General features: G+C 42.2%; 1 protein-coding gene across 2 annotated transcripts; it reads left to right on the top strand.

The window, feature by feature from the left end:
* MDM4 (MDM4, p53 regulator) lies at positions 1-26,899 on the top strand. 2 transcript variants are annotated; one of them, XM_026077142.1, is made up of 11 exons: positions 1-178; positions 6,572-6,678; positions 9,386-9,460; positions 11,074-11,207; positions 11,681-11,730; positions 14,671-14,732; positions 15,495-15,591; positions 16,984-17,144; positions 17,708-17,842; positions 18,641-18,721; positions 20,517-26,899. In XM_026077142.1, the coding sequence occupies exons 2-11, from the start codon at positions 6,604-6,606 to the stop codon at positions 21,069-21,071; spliced, it is 1,425 nt and encodes a 474-aa protein (XP_025932927.1). In that variant the 5' UTR covers positions 1-178; positions 6,572-6,603; the 3' UTR covers positions 21,072-26,899. The 2 variants fall into 2 exon arrangements, with proteins under 2 accessions (XP_025932927.1, XP_025932928.1); XM_026077143.1 differs by lacking the exon at positions 1-178 and adding an exon at positions 4,507-4,683.
* The last annotated feature ends 905 nt before the right edge of the window (positions 26,900-27,804 follow it).

Raw genomic sequence — 27,804 nt, 5'->3', positions numbered from 1 at the left:
CTCTGTGGCGCGGCCCAGCCGGGCCGGGCGCGTCCCCGCGGCCATGTTGCCTGCGAGGGGAAGTGGCGGCCCGGAGCCCCGCTAAGATGGTGGCGAGGAGCCCTCGGGGGGTGTAGGGGCCCGTCCCCCCTCCCCCCCGGGCTGCGGGGCGACGCGGGGCCCATGGAGCAGCTATAGGGTGAGCCTGCCGCCTGCCAGGCCCCGGGCTCGCCGGGGGTGCTGGCCGAGGGGGGGGGGCGCGGGGCCGAGCCGCGGGGGCCGGGGGGGCGAGAGGTGGCGGCTGCCGGGCGGGCTCAGGCGAGAGGGAGAGGTCGCACAGGCAAAGACTCGATACTGCACTTTACCTTGAAGGTGTTTCTGCTCCAGAATGTTTTTCTTGGTTGGAGAAGGGAGGGGGAAAAAAAAGTCAAATTCGAAAAACGAGACCCAAACCTTCCCCTTTGACCGGAATCTTTCTTTCAGCATCATGTCAGCTGATCGCGGTAGTGCTACAACGTTTATTTCTGCTCGAAACTCAGCAAGGGCTCTGTCTGCAGAGAGTCATCAGAGCTCTAGCAGCACTGTTCAGAAACTAACATATACTTCCAAACTTTAAGTATTATTCGAATTGTATTCATTTTCTGCTGAGCAGTTTTAAGGAGCTCTTGCTGTCATCTGACAGCTTATGGTTTGCAGTTAGCTGATGCTGATGATCTGTTCTGGTAATAAAAGGAGATGTGACAAGTGTTTCTGCATTATCGCATCTTTTCTGTAGCACACTGTCCCAAGACTTTGCATATTTAATGGTTGTCTAGAGCATTGGTAACTCCAATGGCATTTAGAGTAAGGAGCCAGCTGAATGCAATATGACCTGACTACAAAGGAGAACTATGACCAGGACTGTTTGTGGCCATGTGTCATCTTTCACACCATCATTTTTAAGCTTAGATCCTACCATGCTTTTCCAGGGCAGAACACTGCTAGCAGCTGTGCGGTTTAGCATTAAAAGAAGCTGTTTTGCTAAGTGCAGTATTGACACCAAGGAAGTACTTTCAGAGAAGGATTAATAAGTGGAAGATTAGGTGTGTAATGTTCCACAGTTATTACACAGATGAAGTTTAAAAGAAAACATTCCATTTTCTAGGGCAGTCATGACATTCAGTCTGAAATACTGCACAATTGCAGGTAACTCAGTGGGTTAAAACAGGTGAAAAGCTCTACTAAAAATACTGAATAGTTGTGGCTTTGATGGAAGCAGAGTTTAACAGATGCAAATTATTTTTTTTCAGAAGAGGAGGGGGGATAGCAAATGTGAGATTGCTGATACTGAACAGCCCACTGAAATACAAATAAACTGTTACAAGAACTTAAATTTATTTCTGCCCTGGTATTTGATCATTTCCTGCTCTCCTGCCATTGCTAGCATAGGTGGCAGTATGCTAAGCAGTCCAGTGTGCACTGTTCAGGCCAGGTGAGTGGGTARGATGCTGAGTACTGCCCTGTGTGACACCTGTCACTAGGAGGCTGTATGGTAAATGTGCTCATCAAAAAGAGTGAAAGTTTGTGTCCCAAGTACCTGTCTCTTGGGAGCTGTACTGTGGCCTGTGTGTACATGGCAAACAGATTGCAAAAGGACTTAAAAGTGAATACTTATATATTTAGCAACTCTTAAGAGCAGAGCAAAAGTCCCTAGATGTTCAGTAATAGGCAAACTAATATTTCTAGTGAAACATTACATGCTTACAGCTAGTCTTGCTGAAGGTATGACTAAAGGGCATTTCTTGGGGTTTTTCCACTGCTRCAAGGAAATGGTCAGTTCCCTGCTTCAGTTTCATTCATCATATGTTCTAAAGTACTTGGCTCAGCACTGAAGAGAAACAAATTGAGGGCTAAGCTGTGTGACAGAAACAGCTGCCATGGTCATTTCAGTGTATTACATGCACTTACCTGGAAGAAGCATTTTAATCATCTAAGTATTTCCTGCTTCTTGTTTGAATGTATTAAAAAAGTGATACTGATTTTACATTCTGTTAAGGAATATATCCCATTAGAAAGAGTATCCCTGAGAATAGCCCAATTTAATGTGTTTAAGTAAGAGATAACTGAAAACAATGGCTTATGTAGTAGGGTGGAACTGCTGCAGGATTCTAGACACATCACCGACAAGTACACTGTCAGCAGCAGTTGATTTTGGAAGATTTACAGAGCAATTTGCCAGTGTTCCATTTTTAATTGAAACAATCAGTTTTACTTTTTCTCCTGCTTAACTGGTTTTGCAATAAGCATTGCATAACATTTATACTTGTTAGCTGCTAACATTTACCAAAGGCTGGGTTATGTTGGTGTATTATTGGGAGATCTCTGAGTAGCAGCACACTCAATTCTTCATGGCAGCTGCATCATGTCACTGACATAACTACAGGTGGAATTCAGACYTATTAGAATGGATTTTTAAAACAGAAGATCTGAATTTTACTCTACAGCAATTTCCCAAAAGGAACATTTTAAAATGAGTGTTTCAGCTAAATATTAAAAATAGTACCACTGCCTTTCCTCCTGTTACAGCAGGCAATGCATTAAAAGACTTTTGCATTCTGAAATGAAGCTATTCTCTGGATACTTTTCCTAGCAGAGGGTGTTTTTCATAATTGAATGCCAAGTCAATATCAAAGCACTGAATTTGAGCACTTAGAGCAGGATAGCAAAAATTGAAGTCAAACAGGTTAAAGTATGAAATCTGTTAACTCACAATTCATGTCCCAGATATTTCTCCTGCTGCTGCCACTTCCCAGGGGCCCCCCAAACACCCAACACTTGCACTGTCCCATGGAATAAAATCATAACAAGGCACTTGTTGGGAGATGGCACTGAAAGAGCAATTTGGAGGTTTCCTTGGCTGACATCTCAGCTCTCAAAGTACATGGGTGAGCTTGCTGGGAATACAGTGATACAATCAGATGAAATTATGGCTCAGAGAAAGGCCTAAGTGCTGTTAAAGCAGTGATGAGCAAAAGATGTAAGCAAGGCATGGTTTGTGGGGAGRAGTAGGTGTTTCTTTAGTAAGCCAACTGAGATAACTGGGCAGAAGGACTTTCAGGCATGTAGACTTTCACAGGGACTCACACTGATGAGAACAAGCCTAGTTAGCTCCAGCTCAGTTGTCAGCTTRGTGCTTGTTTAAAGCCCTCCCCTCCACAGCTTCTCTCTGCATGATACTGTACATGAGACAGTTTATTTTCTGTAGAACTTCTGCATTATTTGAAAGCAGGGAAAAGGATGATGCTTATTGAGCAGAAGACTAAATTTAATCCACTGTTGAAGTTAGCCATTACTGAGTCTACAGATGCACTGAACAAAATACTGGTGTCTAGTTTGCACTCCCAACAGTTRTTCTCACTTCACACAAAAGTTAGAAACTGCATTATTCCCTTAAAGGAACAAGATTTAAAAAACCCCAAACCTTAGAAATTTAGCTTCAACTTTAACCTTACAGACATTGATGCCAAGAAAAGTTTATACACCCGAAAGCTTGCATTCTTGTCCCAGCTATACTAGTCTGTTAGTTACGATCTTTTGCCACAAGCCTTGCCTTCCCCAAGCATCAAAGCTATGGTCTAATGGGGTTTTGAACTATTTGTCAAGCCAAGGAACTTGTACTCACAGAATTGGCAAGCTGCTTGCTCCTGTAGTACTCATGACCATATAAAGTGTTTGAATGAAAGAAATAGTTATTTCATGACTTTTCTTGTGATTCATGGTTTCCTCCAAGTCATTAGTCTAGTCCAGTGTCATTTTCTTATATGTGCAGCTTCAAAGCTATAGAGGGGAAGAATACCAAGTTCACTGGTGCTTTTAGTTGGATACAAATTCAGTAGAGATCCATAGTTTAGACACTTCCAGGGTTATGAGGTAAAATATTTGCCATAAGTGGCAAGAGCACAGTTGCAGGGAAAAGTTATGCAGAACTGGTGGAGCAAGAAGCTTCAGATCTCTAAGGACTCCCTTTTCCATTTCTGGCTATCCTGTTTAGAAGGAGTAATAATATAAGTTAGATTTTCTGTCTTGGCAGTACTGGGACAAGATGATCAATGGCTGCCTCCATAAATCCTGCATGTATCTGCAGCCTAGACACACTTGGGAAGATAGCATTCAGTAATCCCTAATTTCCAGTTAAAATGAAGTTAAGTTTTAGTTCTGCCTTGTAATATTAACTAAAAATGTTACTTGTACAGACTGGAGGCAGGACACTAGCTTGGCTGCCTGTTTCTCTAATAAAACTAGTACTGAAGCAGTTAAAGTAATCCTTACATCTTAGTTCACTGTCTCAACCTAGCAGAGATCCCCTTTCAGGAATGCAGGGTGGAGGGGCAATCCATTGCTTTCTCCCATTTTGTCCGTTTTTCACACCAATTCAGACTCTCATCAGGAGCTGATGTATTTAGTGCCTCCTCCCTCTCACGACTAAGAAAGTAGTCAGAGGAGGAAGAGAGCCCTCACTGCCGCCAGCACCACAGACAGGAGCATTTTTTGAAAGAGTGACTCAGATCCCAGCGACCAGCAGCAGAGGCAGGACTCAGGAGTTGCTCTTAAGCACAAGGACTCAGACTCTTCTTAAAAAGGAGCAAAGGGACCRCCTGAGGAACCGAGGAGACACTTGCCAATCCTGGTAATATTCATTACAGTAGAAAAGTGGGGCTGTTCAAGGTCAGTAAGTCAGTCTGCAGCTAGTACAAAGTACAGCTCAGCTTGCAATGCGCAAAGGCTCTTGCGGGCAGTCTGTTGCAGTGTGCATGGCAGCRTGAAGCAGAAGCCCTAGTTGAAATYCAATGCACTGATAACATGGAAGTTTTTTGCAGTTATAAGTAACTTGGAAGCTAATATTGATAGTGAATACATCTAGATAATTACTGAACTTGAATATTTGATGTGCATTAAACAGGCTTTCCTGTGTACTTAGAGATGTTTCATATTTGGGGACGATTTTATTCCTGATAGTGCCTTGTTTCAGAGACATGTACTGGTATAAGAAATACATCAGAAGCCTCTCAAAGTAGGTGTCTGTCACTTGTTGACAGACATGGCAGTGAGAAGGATAGAGATTGACTGGGTTGCACTGGTCAGAGAGTTAAGCTAGTTTTAGAACTAAGATTTTAGTCATGGCTGAATTTTCTGCACTGACTACTACATAGATAATCTRCCTCTAACTTTGCCTAAAACCCTGAAGTGTTTGATTATATTCTTCAGGTGYAAGGTTTTTTTTTGCTAGTTTTTATGCAATTAATCTTATTGGCTTACTTTATAACTTGTGGTAAAATTCATTTACTGTATCTAGAAAATTCTAACACAATATATGTATTTTCTGGAAAGCTTTTGAAAATTTTCAGCTTTAGATTTTCAAATCTATTTTAAACTACTCCCAGGGGTAAGATGGTATCTCTTCCAGAATCTCCACCCCAAAACTTTCCCAAGTTTACATCTATATATGTAAATTTGGAGAGCAGACTTCACTTTAGTTCATCTCTTACTCTAGCCTTAACTTTGCCAAATGACAGCATCAGTTGCATGGCTTGTTTTGGTAGTGCCTGTAGAAGTATGACCAGAATCATGCTGAAATTCTACTGTAATTGGGTCCAGGGACACAGAGCAGTTTTATTGGTACATGAGTCTGCACTTTAATGCTGAGGCATTATTGTATAAGAACAGCAGGTCAAGACTTTGCTTTCTTCTCCAGCATGTTGAAGTTGCATGTGTTAATGAGTAGTTAGTTTACACTGTCCTTTGTTTTAATATTATCAAGTTTTTGAACCTATTTTGTGGTGAGTAGACCAAGCTGAATCATTCTGTGAGCATGAGTCATTACAGATCATTCTACATTTGAATCTGTGATCTTTGGGTGGATACTGAAACTATTCAGATAGCTTCAGGACTTCCCCTTTGTTCCTTTCCAGGAAAGGATCCTTTCACCTGCTCACCCAGTTATGCTGTTAAAACTTATTTGTAGCCTTCATTTAGTCATTTGGGATGAGGGCTCCAGCAAGTCTTCACCTTTTGAAAAGTAGGTGGGGAATGTGTTAATTATTGCCATCAGCACTGGGCACTTCCCCAGCTGAGGACCTCCTGGGCACTCAGGGGGTTGGTTGCCCTTTGATAAAGATTTCCATTGGGGTTAATTGTGACTCAATTTCTATCTTTCCCTTCTGACTCACAAATTTCAACAGTTTAAGAGCTTGCCATAGCATGGTGGAGACTGGCAGTTCTCCTCAATCTGGCAGGTCCCCAAGTTCCTCAGCCTGCCATGCTGCTCCCAGAGATGAGCCAAGTGACAAGGTCCTCAGTAGCCCAAGTCCTGCCAGCTTGTCCCAGCTGTTCTCTCCCATAGCTACTTGTCCAGGCATTGAGCAGCCAGATGCAACATGAACAGCAATAAGCACATCAGCTTTGACAAGCAGAACAGGTGGGGAGGCACAGTAGAGTTGGTTTTCTTCAGTTTATTTTTAAATGCTGATTTCCTGAAACTTCTAAGAAGTGGAAGTGGTTAAACTCAAGACCAGGTTTCTCAACTTAACTGGCAAATAAACCTTCTAATTTCTAGGTTTGTACTACAAACAGCTAATCACTGCCAAAATGACATCTTCAAGCTCTGCCCAGTATCCAGCAGCTGAGAATGCCTGCAGAATCACACTTGGACAAGTCAACCAGGTAGTTCTCTTCCCCACTTATCTTGATTGCTCTGTTCTCTCTAGTTCCTTAATAAAGCTCAGACTTCTTCCATCAAATCAAAGTTCTCTAAGTACTCTTAAGTAGGAAGGATTTCACCTCATGGAATATGGCTTTTATCCTGAGCAGCTGTGATCTGAACTTTCACTGTCAATGGTTAACAAACATTTTCATGGAAGGAAAGAGAGAAAAACAATTTTAATGGGCTATACAAGAAATTGTATGTGTTTTTGCACTGGACCCATACCTGAAAAACATTACATGYAGCATTCCTCTTAATACAGGAATGTGTGACAGTTATACTGGGGCATTATAAACTTGCATATTGAAATTAGTTGTAACACATCCCTATGCCTTTTCTGGCATTAGCTTGGGTAAGTATAACATGTAGTACTCCCACTGACTGTTCCTAGTAAGCTGTAGCTGARAGCCAAGGCCAGCCTGGCAGGTGAGTAGTCTAGTGTATAGGAATGTGGCTCTGGTGSAACATGTTAACAGCCAGTTGCAGAGGAGAAATTGGTAGGGCAAACAATGGCTAGAGAAATCTGGTCTAAAAAAAAAATCAGGCAGGTTTCTTCAAGACTGGCAGCCCATCTTCCAAAGCTGCTTCATTAAAAAATACATATCCACAATATGGAGGGAAGTGGCAGGAAGGGAGATAAGCTGTTGAGAAGTTGAGAGATCCTCCCCTTTGAGGTTAATTTAAAAGTTGTGAAATTTGTCCAAGTCCTGTGAAAAATTTATATGCTTATTTATTCAATTCACTCTGCCTGAAAAAGTTATGGATGACCAGGCTCTGATACTAGTACAAATATATTGGTTGTCAGCACTCAGTATCCTAGGCAATGGGAGTAAATAGCTCTTCCATTTTGGCTACATTGTAGTAGCTAAGGGCCTATTTAAAGCGATCAAGTTAGCTAGGTTACTTCTTCAATCAGAATGAGATGTATGAGGACTTATTTCAAAATCCCTTTGAGAGTGGTCATTAGAGAAATGAATAAATGCAAATATATATTTTTATTGTGTTAAATACCACATGCTGATATAAGCAATTCAGTTGAGTTGTACTCAGTTTTTTTCCTGGTGGAATAGCTGTTCTTGAGAACCAGACTTGTGGCTGGACATTAGTTCTATTTGAGCTTGAAAACACAGCTAGCAGTCATAACAATAGGAGAACAAATAGATAAATTCAGAGGAGATGAAGTGTTTATAGTGCTCACAGACAGTGGAACAAATACCTTGCTGAGATACCACCTGATAGCTGAGTGACAAACAACAGCAGTGACGCCAAACCAAAACCCCCTCTCCTTACCTTATGCAGGAAAAACAGTGCTGCTGCTGGAGCTGTGTGTTGAGGAGCTGTGTGTTGAGGAGCTGTTGCAGGAGTTCTGAGCAGGCTCATTCCTTAGAAAGGAAAGGAGTATTTCAATTACATTTATATAGGCAAGGAGGAGGGGTGTTTATGAGACACAGCTGAACCCACCTAAAACTGACAGGTGAAGGCCTTTACAGGTGAAGGCAACTATTACATGCCTTGAGAGCAGAAATCTGTCAAAGTCTAGGGGAAACTAACAAACATCATATGCCGAGTATTGGACTTTTTGTCACGTGACTGATTAAAATATCTTGCTGTATTAGCTTTTGACAGACAAAGGAGGAGAACAGAGGAAGAGATTCATTGTGGGAAACATATACGTTAGTGTACAGTATTTGTATGCAATTGTATAGCATACAGCTTCCTGGCAGAACAGTGAAGGCTTTCTGACTTTTAGGAACACAAGGCACGAGTTCACAGGGTGACACTGTCCTAGGGATTCTTAAAAAGCTTGTGGAATAAAGGAGGTGGGGGAGTGGGGGAAGTAGCTATTTAAAACTTGCTACTGTGTTATATAGCATCATCTGTCTCATTCGCTGTTCAAATTTGCTTGGTGTGGATGAAACCTAAGGGGGCTGTGGTGCACTTGCATCTTTCCCGTGATGCTTTATGTTTCATATAATACAGATTTGGTTTGATGACTGAGATCCACAGAAAATACAGGTTCTGATCCTTGTTAGTTGACCACAACTTGTGTTTAATGCTGTCTTATTATTATGTGTCTATTCACAAATCCTAATAAATACATAAGCCCTGAAGTCTGTGCAGAGCAGATCTGATCTATTCACTGCACTAACTGAGGAGGTTCAGGCCTGCTGTTATTAAAGTTAGGATGTGAATATACCATCATTGCTACATTTGGTTAGTCACTGCCTAGGACTCCATACCAAGGGTCTGAGTTTCCAACCTTCCCTCACATGATGAATGACATCAAAGTTAATGGGACAATGTGAGTGATTAAAGCATTTAGAGCTGGCTGCCCAAGGTCCCTGGCTTTTTTTGTCTTGCAGGTGAGTCAGAGTAATTGTGCTGATTTTCAGTCCTTCCAGCTTTTTTAAGCATTTGTCCATGCAGATTATTTGTAAAAGAACACTAGCTTTCAGGAAGCTAGCCTAAGGCAAGCAGTATTCCCCATGGCTTCCCACTCGTACCATAGTTGTCTGCTCGGTGCTTAGTGTGACAGTCGAATGTGCATCGAGCAACTCAGGCTTACTAGCTGTAATATGCAGGCACGCATGCCAGGGTGACCTGGTTTTCTCTCAGAAGGGCACTGCTTAATATCATTCAAACAAAACTCTGTACTTTGCATTTTAGATGCGACCCAGACTGCCGCTTCTGAAGATTCTGCAGGCTGCAGGTGCACAAGGTGAAACCTTCACATTGAAGGAGGTGAGCTTGGTTTCTAGGCACTGAAACTGAGCCTGTCCGTGGCTGTTTTGCAGATGATTCTTTGTGGGGGAGGAATGGGGCTGGCTCTTGATTTTTCTGTACTTCAAAGACCTATCTGTAAAATAGGGATACCTTACCCATGGGGCTGTTGTGATTCGATTGATCTTAAATTACATTGAGAGCCTCTGAAGGAATTGGTATAGGAGTGCAAAATATTAAAAAAAATTACTTATTTTGGAAAATCAGAAACCACTTTAGAGAAAGGAGAAGTAGAAGAGTCTCATACCGGAGAGAATGCCGGAGATTCTGTTGTCTTGCTGTCTGCTCAGCCCTTGAAAATTGGATTCTAGTTGATATTTTTCCTTTAAATTTCCTTTGAAATGGCTTGTCAGCTAAACCTAAGAGACTCTGTGAATTCATTTGTTTTAAGATTAAAATGCAATATGTGTACAAGATTTAAAAAAATGACACTGACTGTGATTTACAGGAGTATTCTGTCTACAAAGAATTAAATGCAGTGGTTTTTCATTATGAACATGTCAAATATTCCTGCAGAGCCCTGTAACTTATTTTAAACACTTATGCATTTAAATAACTTATTTAGCGTCTAAAAATCTTTGCAAAAACAAATTGAATGGTTTAAATGGGGAGAGTTGAGTGTTAAATGCAGGTTACTCATGTAGATTAACATTTTGACTCAGTTAAGTCAATTTTTCTGCAATGAATGGAGTACTGTTAGCAACTTTTTGGTTGCATTTACTGTTGCTCAGGGGGGTCACTTTGATGGCTAATTGGGGGTGGAACTTTGCTTATGTTTTGCTTAACACGTATTGCTTTTCCCTCTGGTACTCTAGATTTCTTACTGTAGCTGGCAACGTCTGGTAGCTCTCAGAGCTTTTCCTCTCCATGCTTCTTTGTGATACTAATGCACACATTTTTGCATCTTTCAAGCAAGTTGTCTCCTCAGCGCCAGCACTGTAATTGTGGTCATCCTTCAGTAATAGCTTATCCTTTCAACTGGTGATACCTTTTCCCTCCTCATCACACCATTTCCTTCTCATCTTTACTCTGAGTTGTTATGTTGTTCCTCCTCCTGTTTCAAGGAGAGGACACAATCAACAACTTGGTGTGGTCCTTGCAGGGTGTTCTGCACTGTCTGTGTCTTGGCGCTGCTGCACTGCTTCAAACAGTTCTTCCGAAGGCATTTGGAAGAGCGGCAGAGTCCCATCTGGTGCTCTCACTGAGCCGCAGTTCTGCCACTTGCTCTCCATGTTGCTGAGAGGGAGATTGCCCAGTTTAGAGTGTCCTTCCCATTGTCATGGTCTGTTTTAATGTGGGCTAGAAAAGAGTCCTCTAATTATCTATCTTTGACACAGTTTTCCCTTCTGTCAAGGGTTAATAATTACAAACCTTAAAGCATATGGTGAAGCATAACCCTCCCTTGTTTGGGAGGCACAAATGCATGACAGAAATGAAGAATAAGCACATATTGCTTGACTGACACTGTGTAGGGCAGTGGGAGGCAAGTATCATAAACCAAAGCAAATTTCCAGGGTCTTTGGTGATTTGGTTTCACCTTCAGGTATGACTAAAGGTATGCTATGTATCCACAGGTTATGCATTACCTAGGACAGTATATAATGGTGAGGCAGCTATATGATAAAAGACAGCAACACATGGTCTATTGTGGAGGAGATCAACTGGGAGAATTGCTGGGACTGGAGAGCTTCTCTGTAAAAGATCCAAGGTAGGAAAAAGTGACCTTTAATATATRTTGCATTATAGAAATTGCTGAATCAGGAGACCCTTGGTGATACTGTTCCTGTTCACTGTAGCAGAAACCTCCGTGAATACCAAATACCCAGCTCAGTGGCTTATTGCTATTGTTCTGGAATGCCGTTTAACAAGCTTGAGTTTAGCTCCTGTGTTTTGAAGAGCCAGTCTACATGGTCCAGGCCGTGAGCTGTTTGAGGTTACATCTCTTCCCCTTTTTATTTCTGCGCCTTCTCAGCCTCTTGATCTCAGACCCATGCTAAAATTTGCATCCTTCAGTTACATTCTGAACTAGACTTCTCTACAGCAAGCATTTAGGAGAGGCAGACAATCCACTGCAGTTTCCAGCATCTTTTTGAATAATAAATGTGAATTTATGTCTATAGTTTAAAAAGGTAATACTGTTTGTTATTGTGAGTAAACTCCATGTCTCCTTCTTTCCTGTAGCCCAGTCTATGACATGCTGAAACGGAACCTGACTTCTGCTGCTATGGCAGGTAGGTTTGTCACGGTATGGGCAAGTATATTCAGTACAGTGTTGATGTAACTTGGGTAAGTAACAATATTCAGAAAAGAGAAATGTTTCTGAAGTTGGAACAAACTGCTAATGAAGGCTTTGATGAGAGAATCTCTTGAGTATGTGTCCTTTGTGTGTGTCCACCATCAGTAGCTGTGATTTGAAAACAGTTAGCTGTTTGAGTAACATGGCTGCCTATAACCAATGGCCAAACCTCAGAGCAGCAGACAGACTCTGTCTGGAAACATGCAGACAGGGCTAAATACTGTGGATGTGCAAACCAACTTGGCTGAAGTATCCCTCCAAATCATTATCAATTTTTCCATCTTTTTCAGTTTCACAGCATGCAGTGACTTCCCACTCTTATCTCATTTTGTGCTTTCATGTTCTTGAGCCTGAATGTAGAGTGCTGAAAACCCTAGTTCTGCAAGCCAAAAAGGTCTGCGCTTTAACTAAACCCTTGAACACTTAAAGGTTACTATCTCAGCTCATGGGAGAAGATGTCATACCCATCTACATCAAAAGTCTTCAGTCATAAATTAAAGTACATTCATAACTTAATCTCAGCTGATGGCTCCCTTGCAGCCATTTGCCACTGTACAGCTGGCAATCTTTATGTGAAAAAGAACTTCTGATGAAAATGCAAGTGTGCAAATCATGAGTGAGATGCACTGAGAAAGTTGTGAAGTCTTGCGTCATACTTCCGAGGATCTCTAAGCAGAAAATATGGGCTTAGTTTTTCAGAAGGACTTAGTCTATTTTTGCACAAGTATAGAAAAGCTTGTGCCAATTTAGAAACTGTTTGAGAAAATGGGGTCCTAAATTGCATAGTCCTCTGCTCTGAGCCACGTTTCTTCATATATTGGTGCCTCTGAGGTCACCTCTTTTTGCTATTTATATAGAAGAACCTTCCTAAGCGGCCTCTTGTCTAAACACCTGTTGTCTACAGAATAACTGTGTGAGTGCTCTTTCCCTTGCTGGTGATTCCCTATCCTTTTACCTATAGGCAGTGTATGAGGAGAGCAAAGGATCCCAGGGAAATGCTCTCTCCTCTGCTGCCCTTTTCCTTCTACTTGGTGTGTGCATGTGGCTGTGTGTGCATGTGGCTGTGTGTGCATGTATGGTCCAGTCACGGTGTAACTACTTTTTAAACCTGCCAAAGGAAACACTGTTCTGTTAGTGAGCTGACCATTGAGTTATACCAACATGCCTGCATGTGTGTGTGTGTGTGTGTGTGTGTGTGTGTGTGTGACTACAAAACGAAACAAGCTTGGCAGACCAGGCCTTTGACAAGTATATAGGAAGGAAGACTCAAGGTATTATTTTTCCTTCATCTCAACATAGGAATAACGAAGTGCCATAGGCCTTAAAGAGGCCATCAAGTTTCGTAACAGCCACTTGTATTCACTAGCCAAATCAAGGCTTATCAGCATGTCATTTTGCAGAACATCCTGACCACTTCTTTAAAGTACACTTTTAGAAAGAAAAGTGACTGCATTACAACTTGATAATACAGACTAAGCTCTTATATAGTGCTCTTTATCCGATGGTATCCTTACTTGTCTAGCTTTTACTGTAAGTATGAATCATATGAGGTATATTTAGGAATACCTCACTTTAAGGACATTTTGTGTTCAGTTCATAGTATATATTGCAGGAACACTTCTCCAATAAGTGGAGCGTATTGTCACACAGTGTAAAACTGGTGTGTATTATTTATAAAATCTCAAAAAGGCAAGTCTATATCTCTTCTAATGCCACTGCAGAGTCAAAGCAATTGTGGATGAGCCAGTTGGCTTCTGTTTTGCTTCAGGCATCAAATATCTGTACAGCTGTTGGTGATGGAAGGGAAGAAAGGAGAGCTGAACTAATGCATGGATGGCAAAGAATATGGGGTTCAGCCATAATGCATGAATGGCAAAGGATACAGGATTCAACCATGTCATTTTATGGTCCTGTTTTCTGGTCCATTTTATGGACCAGTTATGGTCCACTTCTCTCCCTATAGCAGCAATTTTCAATGTCTTCATATCATGCCGTGATTCATGACTTGAATCAGAGTGTGCGTGTCTCCCCGGTATTTGGTGGGGAATTTCTCTGCCAAATTGAAAGGGGAGAAAGCGGAAGCCATCCTTGCATCTTGTTCTCTAGCAAGTGCTTCTGTTCATACTTCCTAAATGCAGCTCTCGTTATGTAGAAATATTTATATTCATTTGATTGTTCTTGCTAGTTAGGTTGGCCTTTTAATTAACCCTTGGGGCCAGCATAATTGTCTGGATTAAATTGTGRATGTGTATACAGTTACCCAGGAAAGAGCCTGCTGTACATGGAATTTTCCCTTCTTTAATCTAGTTTTTGTTTTTCATACCCACCCCCTTTAAAAATGACATTTTTCCTGTCTCAGCATATGCTGAAAAAGACAGTGTCCTCAGGTATTTGTAAAAATCTTACTCTTCTTTATTCACCTTCTTCAGCGTTGATCTGATACAGCCTTCAATTGAGAATCCTCACCCTCTGCTATTGCTCTGGGTTTCCTGCCCCCATGCAGGCTTGTTGTGTAAGGGAGCTAGAGCTTGCAATGGGAGGACAGACTGTAGGAAAAAGAAGATTTTTTTTACATTGGGAAGAAGATTCTTACATGCTGTGAGGTTTCAACAAGCTTTRTCGCTCAGCAGGCACAGACTCTATATTCCCTAGGGCATTGCCTCCATACATACCTAGCAAAACCAAGGGAATACTGGAGTAATGCCTGTCTAGGAAAYGGCCAGGTCTCTAAGGAAGAAAATATTCTGGTTTCTCTCAAAGGGTTACCTAGCAGTCTGCCAAGCCTGGCTCGTTGGTTGCTTGCTGAAGGCCTTCTGTGTTGTGAGAATGGTTATTACCAGGGAAGGTTTTTTCTTTTGTTTTACCTGCCATCTAGATGCTGCACAGAATCTCGCAAAGGAACAGAGCGTCGATAAGCCAAGCCAAGACCAACTGAAGGTAAACCCACTGCCTGGTGGTTTCTTTTGTTGTACAGAGTGCCCCTTCTCTGTACCTGTGCATGGTGGACTATGAGAACTTTTTGCTGCTTGGCTGCCAGGTCCTCACCTTCCTGAAAAGTTCTTGGAGTCCACAGAGCAGGGACAGAGTGACCCTTCTCTGTTCTCTTCATAACAGAGTTCCAGTCTCTGAGCGCGTTTCTCTGGGGTGTAGCACTTCTAGTCCTCAGTTCCTCCAGCGTGCTCTGTATTTTCATGTCTTTCCCCCTCTCTCCCCCCTCCTCTGAATAAGAATTACCAAATAATTAAACTTTCTAAAAGTGTAAACAGGTTGTGTGTTCAGTAGGATTGTTTTCAAAAGCTTTCAGGCAGAATCTGAAACCTAGGAAAAATCTTTGCRTATTCTAACTTGTTTCAGATATATTTTGGGGTTAAGGTAGTCTGGTCTGGGAGGTGTGTGCTGACATTGGGGGCCAGAGAGTCATGAAGATCATAGTATTACTTCATTAAAGATGGCAACTTTTGGACTTTTGCCAATCTTAAGATTTTTCCTGGGTTGAAAGTATATTGTGTGTGCTGATAACAGGTGCATTGCAGCCGCCTTAAAGGGTTATAGTGTGTAGTTTTTGTTCAGTAAACTTTATTCCTGTGTGTAACTTCTTGGTGTTGTACTGCTGCTGGTGACTCAGAATGGAAGTGCTACATCCCCTTGTCCCTATAAGCTCTGGTGGACTAACATCTGTGTTTTCCTTCCTTCATGCAGTTTAGCACACAAGAGGGTTCAGACACTGGCGTAATGGAGGGTGAAAGCAATGCTTCTGCTTTGTCTACCTCAGAGCACAAATGTGGGAATTATGAAGGTGAGTGCCAGTTATCCCCTCGTAATACAATGTGTACAAGTTGTTCTGCTCGTTCTCCAGTGTGACACACTGAGCTCTGCATCGGGAAACTGCTGGAGGAGGGTGTTGGGAGACTAATAAAACTATTGTGGAAAACAATCTTTAAATGTCATCATTTTATAGCAAAGATTTAGAAAACCACAAATGTCTGCAAAAGGTATTTTATGATGGACACATTTTCTAGCTTGGATATTTGGCCTCATAAATAAACAACACTTGGAATAAAATGGCAGGTTAAGCCAAAAAGCGCATCTATCACTAAACAGTGCCACCAAAAATCTTACAGACCTTGCTGAAGGGTATTTTAAATGCTGAAATTACACCTGTATCTATTTATCTTCCCAGAGGACTCTTTCATCTGATTACATAGAACACATACTGAGCTGTCTGCAGTCATTATTTGCAAACCAATCAAGGAAATGAATAACAATGGTGTATATTTTCTATCCAGTTTAAGAATAATACAGCTCCTTCATATTTAGACATTTCCTTTGTTTTAGTACCTGGGGATTTCTTGGTAGTTCACTAATATGGATTTCTGATGTTACAGAAGCAATTTTCCTGTTTTTCCACTTTCTACTCTCACATCCATTCTCATATCAAGGAACCTAATATGTAAAACCAGATCTTCTTTGCAAGTGTGGTTATATCCAGATCAAATGAGGGCAGTAGATATTTTCCTGGCTGCAGATACAAAGCCGGTAGAAACAGTCCTTGTCTGTGCCTTTGAAACTCTTGGCACTGAAGGGAGATGGATTGAAGGTTATCTTGAAATTCAGACCTCTGCATTTAGGATCATAGATTAAACTTCCTGGGCTAAAATGAAGAAGAAAGCTGAGGCAAGGAATTATGGAGGACAGATTCTTRCATTCCTGCTTCCTGTTTTGAGCCTGCTTTTGGAATCCAGGGGCTCCAGTCTCTGGAAATTTGGACCAAATTCAAACCAGTTCTTTTTCTGCATCCTAAGTTACTCTGGAAATTTACTCAATGTTGACTTGGATAGAGCTCTGAAAGAAGTGTACTTATTTGTGTGTTGGATCTTAAAAGTAAGGCAATGCTAAAGAGAACCTGTACAGTTATAGAGACACTGGGAACATTGGGGTGCTACTCTGACCTCTAATGGCTGTGCAGTGACTATTCTGCCAGGTTCACTTGGGTAGATACAGCAATACAGATGTGCCGCGTATCTAGCATTGCAGTACTCTCATACAAATGCCAGAGCTGCTAGCCATAACTCTGGCTGTAAGATGGAGCAAGAAAGATTTCTAAAATTGGATGGGGCCAAATTTTTTTCTGCTAGTCTCTCAAGTAATTTAGGTGTGGCATGACTTAGATTCTACTTGGCTCTTACAGACAAAGACTTAATAGAAAACCTCTCTAAAAGCAAGAAGCCTAAACTGGACCTAGTGTTTGAGGAATGGGATGTAGCTGGTCTTCCATGGTGGTTTTTAGGCAACCTCAGAAGCAATTACAAGTCCAGAAGTAATGGATCAACAGATATTCAGACTAACCAGGTGTGTAGACATTTTAAAGAGGTGCACTGTATTCTCTTCCTCTCCTCTCTTGTATTCCAAGTAAATAATATATTCTTGTCCTTTCTTCCCTCTTCCCACTTCAGGACTTTCAGCCTCTCCCTTGTGTGTTCCCGTCCCAGCCTTTCACATCACACGGTTACCTTTGGTGTTTCTAAATAAACTGTGTGCTCTCTGAAGGCTGTGTTCAGCCACTGGAGGTCCTTCTGCACTCCAGAGCATTGGTTGTATTTCAGGAGTTGCCCCTCTTCTGGATTGAAAGTTGTTATACAGTGCAGATGACTGTAGCGTGGCAACCAGCTGCTGTATGAACAGCTAGCAAGGGGAATGAGCTGTAGTACTGCTTGCCAAAAGGGGCATCTTTGTGAGAGCAGTTAGTGAGTTGCCCGTCTCTCCCCAAGGGGTGACTGAATAAGCTGGCCAGGGCTCAGGCTGTTAGTGAGGAAAAGGGGAGAAGCATTCACTGTGCCCATGGCTGCAGTACTGGTACTTCTGCTGCTGAAAAGCTGATCTGTAAGTCTTCTCTCCTGTTTCTTCTCTAACAGGACATAGACACTGCCATTGTTTCAGATACTACTGATGACTTGTGGTTCCTCAACGAATGTCCATCAGATCAGAGCAGTGCCACAGTCAAAGTGGAAACAGTTGACTGCGAGGAAATGAAAGAAAGTGACAAAAAGGTACTTCTTCAAACATGGATAGTGTCTGTGTTCCACAGGTTAACCTTGTTTAACTGATCTTATGGATGTGCAAAATCCATAATTTTTCATCTCTTTCCTGCTGCTATTCTGAGTTGGGAGGAGCTAGATATGTAACCATCTGGAGTTCTAACTTGTGTTTAGAAAAGGCTGTCACCGTGCCATACATGGGGTGATAGCTTTTCTCTGTAGCTGTCGTGCAGGTATTAGGAAGAATCTGCTTGGTTTTGGTTTAAAAGTGTATATTTTCAAGGCTTAAAAATGATTTAAAATGACTTAAAATTCTAGGAGGAATTTTCTCTGTACCATATCTCTAGCCAGTATCTGAAGACTAATAAATTAAAAGACTTGAAGAGGAAAATCTCACTTGATGTTTTATTAGCTTTCAGTATATGATAGGCTGGTCTGAGTCTGCTCGCTGAGGTGGTAGAGAGATTGGTCACAAGAATATGTTGAAAAGATTGAGCTCATGATCTCTTGCATGAAAATTAGTAGGACTGCTCAGGTGCATGTTTGTTTGCAGTATTTGTATGATTCTTTTGTGCATCAGGGAGAGAGATGATTTAACCACAGGAAAATATGACCATAAGCCAGCCCAGCAATACTTATCAGCAAGATTCTGGATTGGCTGCAGTACATAARATGGCTTTTCATTTGCTTCTAGAAATGGATTAATTTTCAAGGCCATTATATTGTCATTTTAGCTTTGGTGTACAGTGCTGGGCTCATCATAAATACAGATTTCTGCAACGCTTCTAACAACATATCCACTCTTTCCAGGTGACTGAGGATGCATGTTTGCATGACTTTGAGGATTCTCAGTGCTTAAGTGATGACACAGATACAGAAGCTGCCTCTGAGGTAGGCATCCTTTAAGTCAGCGTTCCTTGCTTGGAGCGTGCTGCAGTCTCAGCTGTAGTTGCAAAAACTCCTCCTACAGCTCCTACTGGTCGTGGTAGGAGAAGCTGATTCTTGTGTAGGTTTCAAAGGCCAAGAAAAGCAAAAAAAAAAAAACCAAACCCCAAAACATTATTTTTTATAACCTACATGAAGGAATGCAGAGAAGTTGATTTGACCTGGTCCAGTTTGTTTTGGATAGGGCTCCATTAAATCCTAAATTGGATTGGCATTAAGCATTGGCAACCCGTCAGTGCTCTGACCTACCCAGACCGAGAAGACCAAACGTCTCTCCTGGCTGCAGAGCAGTACTGGTATATATGTGATTTGAGCCACTTTTTGTGGCAATGTCAAAGGATTTATATGTGCTCTAGCTATGAGTGTCTTTCCAGTAGAAGATTAGGGTCCTTATTTTCTACATTGTGCTTCCCTTTTGTGCAGGGTAATGTAGTGTCAGAATGGGCAACTGCTGGCTTTTAATATGTGATTTAACTTGTCCCTTCACATACCCAGGAAATGAATGAAGATTAGGCCCTCAGTTTCTGGCATGGTCAGTCTAATGCTATATTGAATTAGCATTAACAACACCCATGCATGTTTTAGTAAAGTTAATTCTGTATTGTACTTTGAAAGGAAGTTTGGGGTATAATCTTTGGTGGAGATTTAGARGTATAAAGTAGACACTTTGTAATCACTGAAGTGGCCAAATCCAAACTGATTGCGCTCAAAAACTTGTTAGTGCAAATTTCTGTGTCAGAATCAGGGTTCCAGTGGGTCCTGGAGGCTGCAGGCCAGCTCTGAATCTGTCCGTTGCTTCATGGTGGTCTCTGAGATGAGAAGAGAATCCATTTCCCATTTCAGCCTTTTTTTCAGAGGTGCTTGTATGGCCTTTGTCAGGGAGAGTGCCTGGGTACCTGCTGGTTTAATGTCTTTGTCCTCACAGTGCCTCTCTGAGGACAGACCAGAGCTATTGTTTGTGTTTAAATGAAAAAATAAGGTGGAAAGAGAGAATAAGGAATAATTATTGGGTTGTCACTCCTCCTCACTACCCCATTTTTCTTCTGAATTCCCTCATGGTAGATATTGAGGGACATCAAATCTGTGTTCTTTCATCTGTGCTTTTTTTCTCCCAGTCCTGCAGGCTGCCTTTTGAGGTATTGTTAAGTCAGCAAAAGTATATCATGATACTCTTTGCAGCTGGTGGCACCAAAATTTTTTAGCATAATTTTCTAGACTGTGCATGCTTGACAAATTAGGTTGTCCCTGGCATTGGACAGCTAAATCATAGCTCTGAACTTGGGCAGCTCTTGCCCTTGCTATGTGGGGTAATCAAGTAAGCCACTATTAGTTGTGCAGATTCAACAGATGCTAAGTGATTACTGAGTCTGGGAAATATATTCCTAAATGATTCCAGGAGCTCTACCCTTGAATTTAGAGTGGGATATTTAAAATTCAATAAACTGCATAGCTTGAGAACATTGCATTCTTCCAGAGTGCTGAAGGCTGGGAGGAAGGAAGGACAGAGTTAAATGCTTAAGAGGTCTGAATCTGTAGAACGCACAGGGGTAGTAAAATATACCTTAGGCTTTCTGAGGTGCTGATAATCAAACTAGCGATCATGCATCTGCAAGCCTTTACTCAGTAACAGATGTCCTCTTCTGATGAAGCGTCTTTGCTGCTTTTCCCACATAGAGGAAAGCACTCGTATGTAAGAATACTCTAACTTCTGCTGTTTTTGTCTGCCTCGATCATTCTTCAGGACTGCTGGCAATGCACCAAATGCAAGAAATTTAACTCTCCAGTCAAACGGTACTGTTACCGCTGTTGGGCCTTACGGAAAGACTGGTACTCAGATTGTCCCAAACTGGCTCATTCTCTTTCTCTGTCCAACATTGATGCTATGCAAAACAAAAATGATGATGAAGGGATAGATGTCCCGGACTGCCGAAGGACTATTTCTGCTCCAGTTGGCCAACCCAAAGACCTGTACGGGGTAGAAAACAAATCACGTATAGATCCCTGCAGCTCTATTGAGTCTTTGGACTTGGCACGAGAATGTGAAAGCAAGGAGTCTCTGTTGCAGTTCACTGAGCATAAAAAGGAGGAAGAAATACAGTCCTTAGAGAGTATAAAAAAATTACTGAATCCTTGCTTCTTATGCCATCACAGACCACGAGATGGGAATATTGTCCATGGAAGGACTGCTCACCTGGTGGCCTGTTTCAAGTGCGCAAAAATGCTGAAGAAAAAGAGATCTCCTTGTCCAGTGTGTAGGAAAGAGATTGAGATGGTGATCAGAATCTTCATGGGGTAGTTGTGTTAGTTCAGGGCTCCTCTGCCAAAAGATTTCACACAGGTTTTCTTGCAGTCCCACAAAACCTAACTTCAGAGCTCAGCTGGTGTATACCAAAGAGAAATAAGATGCAAAACTGACCAAGGACACTGAGGAATCCTCTGCATCAAATGAAGCAGCATCCAGTTTTTGATGTCCATTTAAATTAAAGCATGTAGGGAGCAGGGAGCGACTGACACATTGGTATCAATGCCCTAGGTTTGAAATTGTCTAAATCTTTTCATTTCAGAAGTTCTGTGGTTTCACTGGTTCTCTGTTTTGACAACTGATCCTTGCAGAAAGCAAGTTTTGGAAAGAGTTATAACTTTGGCTGTTGGAGTGTTGTTCTCTAGTAAGTCAAATCCTGTGCAATGCCTTTAAAGGGAGGAGTCCACATTTGAAAAATATGGTGGGGGGGTGGTGGGGGGGTTGGGAAGGGTGATGGGAGGGAAGGATAGACCAAGGGTATTGTAATTTAGATAAGCCATTTCTCCAAGGATCAGTTCTCATAAGGGCAGTGAGAAGTAAATACCCTGTTTCTGATAATCTCTGATTTTCCTTTTAATGTAAGTTTGTTTGTTAGATAAGGTAAAGGTGCTCTTGCTCCCAGACTTGAATAAGTCCTCCCAAGCTTTTAATCTGTAGCAGTCTCAGGTCGTATATCAGTTGGCAGAAGAATAGGGTGTTACACTTTGCTTCTTGATCCTTTAATTTGTATTGATTCTTTTTTTTTTTTTTAAATTCAGATACAATGCTATGTTGGTTTGCATAGCTTTGTTGAAGCCTGTACAATGTTAGCTGAGATTCTAGCCTGCCAGTTGAGTTAAATTATAACAGCTCTGTGTATGTTTTGGGATGTTCTCGTAGCTCTTTGCTCATGGCTCCTTTGCAGCTCTTACCTGCCTTATTTCATCAGGCCAATCTAGAAGAAGCTCTCTTTGGAGTGTGGTGGAGATTTATTGACACATTGTGGACCTTTGAGAAACAAAAATATTGCCTGTAAAGCACCAGATTGCAGCTGGTTAGTCTATGTCTGGTGGTTAGCATGGTTAGTCTACTGTGCTTGGTGTTAGTTTTTGAATTCCTCCACTGACTTTCTTTCCTAGTGATTGAGCACTTCAAAACTATTTACAGCATTTATATTATCCTTCAAAGAAGTGCATGGTCAGCCAACTGGCCATTAAAACTCAGCTAGGACTTTCAGTTTAAAGCTAAACTTTCTCTGAGATCAAGTCCTAGTGTGTGCTCAGATCTTCAGCCTATCTTCATGAGGGTTGGTGTTCCGAGAATATTTCCCCATGGAGAGGAGCTTTGTTCTTCCAGTGTGTAAAACGTGGTTGGATGTGGCCCTAAAACTGTGGGGAATTATAGGAGGGTAAAGTGGTCATTGTTGCGGCTTGCCCTGGGGCTCCAAGAACTGCCTGCAACCATCCTGGAAGCCCTGAGATCCTTGGGTGTTCTGGCTTTCCCCTCTGGGGAGGCTGCACAGGGCAGAGGCCTCTGCAGAGTCAGTGGAGAAGACAGTGCTGTGAGAGCAGGTGTCGAGCTCAACCTCTGCCATGCACAGATTTGCAGCAGAATTAAGAGCAGATTGTTCACCTTTTTTGACCAACACCATCTCTCCTCTCAAAATGCATTTGCAAAACAAAGGGAATTACTTCTCCTCCCATTTTTCTCCTTCATTCCTGATTCTTTTTTTTTTTTCTTACCTAGAATGGCCCTGAGGAGACAGGGGTAGCAGAGCAACTTGCTCTTTTAGTTTTCTAAGTCATTATTTATTTAAAATGTAAAGCTGACAAATACTCTTATGGCCAATCCAGTCTAGTGTTCTCTAATGTGAGCAAGAGGTGTGGTGGAGGCATCTCTTGACATATTCTCCAGGGCTTTGGGAGAGCTCATATCATGTAGCATTAGCAATAGTGCCTTCACCTATAGCTTTCAGGTATACAGATGTTTGAACTCAACACAGTGCATCAGCTCCATGTCCCTGGCATACACCCTATTTAGTCATCTTCTGTATAATTCCCTCTCTGACCTAGAAGGTGCTTCACTCCTTTCCAAAGACAGACATTCCCACTTTCCTGCAGCAAACATTCATACTGTGCAAGCAAGGTGGGAAATCCCATTTGGGTGGTGTGCTAGCAGAGCTCAGGAGGAACATGCTCACTCTACTTTCAAGAGTCTGCGTGGAATCAGGAGCTGTTCCCTGCTCATATTTAGATGCTTCTCAAGGCAGTTTCCCATTGCTTTCCACACTCCTTCTGCTGGTCCAGTCCTAACAGGCCAGCTGTGCAACAGGAGGCCCCAGTACTTGGCAGCAACCTGCTCTGTCAGAGTTGTTCCTCTGAAAAGATATTGGAGTAGATGCAATATGCAGTCACTGCCTATCACTGCCAAAAGATGAATCCACTTTATATTTTGCATAGCGTTGTGATTATTTCTATGTTGGCTATTATTTAGACTATTATTGTTGACTGTTATTTACAGATGTATTTTAAAAACCAGAGGTTAGCTGTCTGGCATTTGCTGCACTATCTATAGTCCATAGAAGTCAGTCCAAATAAAAACCTACTTATTGCTCCCTTAGTTGAAGGGCTGTTAAATTGAAGGTGGTGCACTTTAATCATGTTAAGTTCAGCAGCGTTACCTCCTGGAACCATGGAAGGGAGTTCTGCTGGGTAGTCTCTTCCCTTTTAAGTGACTTGGGCTCAGCAGGGTACTTCGTAGAAAGCCCTTAATGCACTTCTGAATACTGTGAATCCCCCCCCCCACACACACACACACCCCGATTGCTAGTAAGAACTTACATTTTGCTAAAAGCAGCTTTACTGAATTGTTCAGATCTGGCTGCACTGAAAAGTATGTAATTTACATTGACCAAAATAAAAGAAAATTGGGAGTGTTTAGGTTTGAGTAAGTTAGGGGTTAAATACACATACCAAAATCCTACTGAGATCTGTATGTAGGAAGTCAGCAGTGTTTCCTGAAAACATACAGTGTCCTGAGGTGCAGCTCTCCCACTGTTAAGTGAAAACTGATTGCCTTGTTACAGTTTGTGATAAAAAGTGGATCTGCAGGATAGCTTTCAGGGTAACACTCTTCATATCTGTGATTGTGCTTGTTCAATATAACCGCGTTGGTTAGGACATGCATTTACTAACTTCGTAATTCTTTTTAACTGAACTAGTTACTGGATATCACATATCAGAATGTTACAGCCCATTTTTCCTCCTGTAAAGGAATAAGCTATTGCGATGTAAGCACAGTGTATGTAGGGGTAACTGCCCAGGTTGTGACTGGGACTTGGATGGGGGGAGGCTTGGGGGAGGGAGGGAGGATGTTTTATTACTTTAACTTAAATCTAAATCTGAATAAATTGTAATTCKCCAAGAACTGCTTTTTTTCTGACACTTTTTAGGAAGTGCAGACTTGAGATATAAATTGAAGAAATAGCTCAAAGCATTCATTTGTAATACTTATATAGCAGTTTAGAGATGTGCAGGTGAGATGTTTCTGAGGTGGTGTTACTGCTTTCCTTTTCTACAGATGAGGCATTTAACATGGACACCTATGTCAGAACCCCAGGTTTTTCAGAGGTGCTGAGCATTTAGCTGAGATGGTGTGAACCACAGATGCTCAAGACCTCTGAATATCTTACATTGGTGTCTCATAGTGAATGATAGCTCTTCTCTCTTACAGTGGTTTTACTATGAAGTGCAATATGAGAGAAGAGGTCCTAGGGATATCTTTAGCAGTTGTTGCCACATTTCTGTTATGAGTAATATTGAGCGTAGCTGTCTTTTGATGCTCTGACTAGAAAGGTTTAKCTGTTTCCCTGATTCTTTCTTCAGTGACATTGGTCACTGTCCCTTGGGAATGTGCGGAAGTCTCACCGGCACCTGCCCTGCAGGTGGGGTTTCATGCACAAGATTCCTTGACTTTTCAGCCAGAAGTTCTGACACCATTTATCCCCAGAAATAGCAAGTTTTGTACTTTGATATTTAAATATAGTATGGGAACCATGAGCCTCCCAACTAAATAGTGCCACTCAGTACATTATAGTGCTCTGCAGTGTGAAACCATATGTATATGCCTACACTCTCTGTTTTGGTAACCAGAGGTATACATGCTGCATTTACTCCTAAAAGTCTTTCCAGTTTTAAGTGCCTCTTCTCAGTTGCTCTCTGATTCGTTCACTAATGCACCCAGGATATCGTCCTTTTCCTATGCTCTCTGTTCAAAAATCTCAGTGTCCCTCCTCTGCTGGGATGTGTTATCAAGCTAAATTTAGCCTAGCCAAAGCCTAGACATAAATTATAAAGAGCCTCTAGCGCTGACCCCCAGAATGCTTATTTCTTCTGACTGATGGGTATTCCCAAGAAGACTGTTGTGAACTTTCAGCCTGTGTATATTACATATTTATTATGCTGCATGACTGTGATGGAAACCGTGGTGCAGCTAGCCAGCAAGCTCTTTAGCCTTCTGCATCCAAACACTGATTGTGTCTGCTACTGAGACGCTATCCTTGCAGAAGAAAGTAGCTATTGGACAAACCAAGGCTCTCCAAAGAGATGTGGATGCCACCAGGATTCCCTGTTTGCATGTATGTGGAAATGGAGTGTTTCAAAACCCACTGTGGTAGCTTGCTTTTGCCTGCTCACTTTGCCTCTTCGGAGCATCTCTCCTGTCATGGAGGAAGACAAATGCTCTCACTGAAGGCCTTCAGTGAAGGCTGACCGTTTTGGAAGAGAGCATGATGAAGTGACTGAAAAAAGGATTCAGAGCCAGGGCACTGGTCTCTGTTTTTGCTTTGCTCCTGACTTGTTGCATGAGCTGAGCAAGGCACTCCCTCAGTCCTGTGCATGCTCTTCAGCTACCTGAACATTTGCAAGCAGTGTCAGGATCCTTGAGAAGGAGCTGCTGCAAGGCTGTTTTATCAAGAGCAAGAACAAGAACCACAAATGATGTGGGGTGTGACACACTTCGTGCATGAAACATCTCCAGGAGCCCAGATGACCTTCGGACAGCTGCTTTTCTGCTCTGGAAATCCTCTTTTGGTTATCTGCCCACAGAGGCTGGAATTTGCCTTACTCCTTAGGAAGTAAGTGAGAACATGCCTGTAACTATATGTTATTGTCTGGCCAGTAGAATGGTCAGCTGCCACAAGCTAGACTATATTTCCCATCAACTTGCTGTCTGTATCTGATTTTGATTAGTACAGTCAGCTGTTAACGTTTACAGTCCTGTTTTTCTGCCACTTCATAAGTGCATAGGTGCTATTGCCCTGGTAATGTGCATTTGCTGCCCACATACATGGATGGACACTCAGTGCCTGCTACACTGAGCAGATGCTTCATTAGCTTCAGAGTCTCTGACTCCTAGAGACATAACTGCCTTTGAGGTTCTCTCTGAGAAGATACATGAAGAAGGCAGGAACATGTTGTACCTCTGGCAAAGATAATAAAGACTTGCTGTTCTGGAAAGAGTGATTTCCTGCCGGATCTCCCCAGCACCCTTCCTCTGCTGCATGTTGTTCCTGAATATATTTTTCTTGTTCAGAAAAATTCAGCATCTGACTACACACCCACACAGTCACTGCAAGAACCACAATCAGGAGAGCTCACTAAACAACATCTGTGTGTTTGCACTATTTAAAAAAAGGCTTGTACCACGAAATTGATGACCTGTTTTTGTTTCCTGCTCATAATGAATTTAATTAAATTGAGAGCATACTATGGTAATGTAGATTTATTTTTTCATTTGTACTGCGTTTCGGGGAAAACTTTAAGTAAAGACCTGTTACCAGTTAAGCAGCCTGTGATCTTTCTGTGTTCACCTTTTCAGGGATTGGGAGACCTCTCATCCCCTCCCAGGACATGTCTACTTTGTGCTTGGAAAGGGATGTTGTAGCCCAAATGCACTGGAAAAGACAGCAAGAATGGTAGCAGGGGAATGGCATAGGCTTCATCTCCAGAGCCAGCCTGAAATAAAGTATTTGCTGTGTTGCTTTGAAGCTGGAGCAGTTCCCCAGTCCCATTCCCAACAGTTGTAGCCACCGAAGCTTCCCCAAGTGGCGGGGAGCAAGGTGGCAACCACCATATGATTTGCTTGTGCTAATGCAGAAGATTGCTTAGCCTTCTCAAATTTTTTTTTCGAGCTTTTCGCTTTGAGTGTGGGGGTGGAAGCAACCGTGGCGGAGCCTCGTGCACCCGTGCAGCCCGCTGCGCCCCTCGGCGTGCAGAGCTCCCCAGCCAGGCCGCTCACTAGAGGGCACCCGCAGGCCGCTCACAGCGCGGAGCTGGGTGCTGGTGTTTCCCTGCAACTCTCATGTCGTTGCCTTTCGGCTGTGCGTACTGAACCTTTAACGCTGACATGAACAGGTTGCACTGGGGGACGTGAGTCCAAGGCTGGGATTAGGCTTTCCTCATTCGCCTCTTGGGGTTTTTTTTGTTTTTTTTTTTTTTGCAGCAGTAGCACCCTGGCTGTGCTTGCCAGACAGGAGTGTCCCTGGTTTATGGCGCTGGTTGGAGACAAGCAGGCTGCACGTAAGAGAAAGACACAGCAGATGAGCACGCTGTGCTCTTTGTGTTGTAAACTAGCCCCACGCACACGCCCAGCAGTGATTTATCACTAGTTGCTTGCCAAGGAGATGCTGCTTCATAATAAACAGCATTTTGACTGCTTCGTAGGAAAACAATAAAACTCCACCTGTGGC

Source organism: Apteryx rowi, unplaced genomic scaffold (genome assembly GCF_003343035.1).
Source record: "Apteryx rowi isolate R43461 unplaced genomic scaffold, aptRow1 scaffold_45, whole genome shotgun sequence".
Classification (NCBI taxonomy): Eukaryota; Metazoa; Chordata; class Aves; order Apterygiformes; family Apterygidae; genus Apteryx; species Apteryx rowi.
The sequence above is the reverse complement of the archived record's forward strand: the minus strand, read 5'-3'. Positions and strand labels throughout refer to the sequence as shown.

Coding starts and splice junctions, on each gene's coding strand:
- MDM4 (XM_026077142.1), top strand. CDS start 6,604: ATGACATCTTCAAGCTCTGCCCAGTATCCAGCAGCTGAGAATGCCTGC. Junction 14,733..15,494: donor CAAGCCAAGACCAACTGAAG/GTAAACCCACTG, acceptor TCCTTCATGCAG/TTTAGCACACAAGAGGGTTC. Junction 17,145..17,707: donor CAGATATTCAGACTAACCAG/GTGTGTAGACAT, acceptor CTTCTCTAACAG/GACATAGACACTGCCATTGT.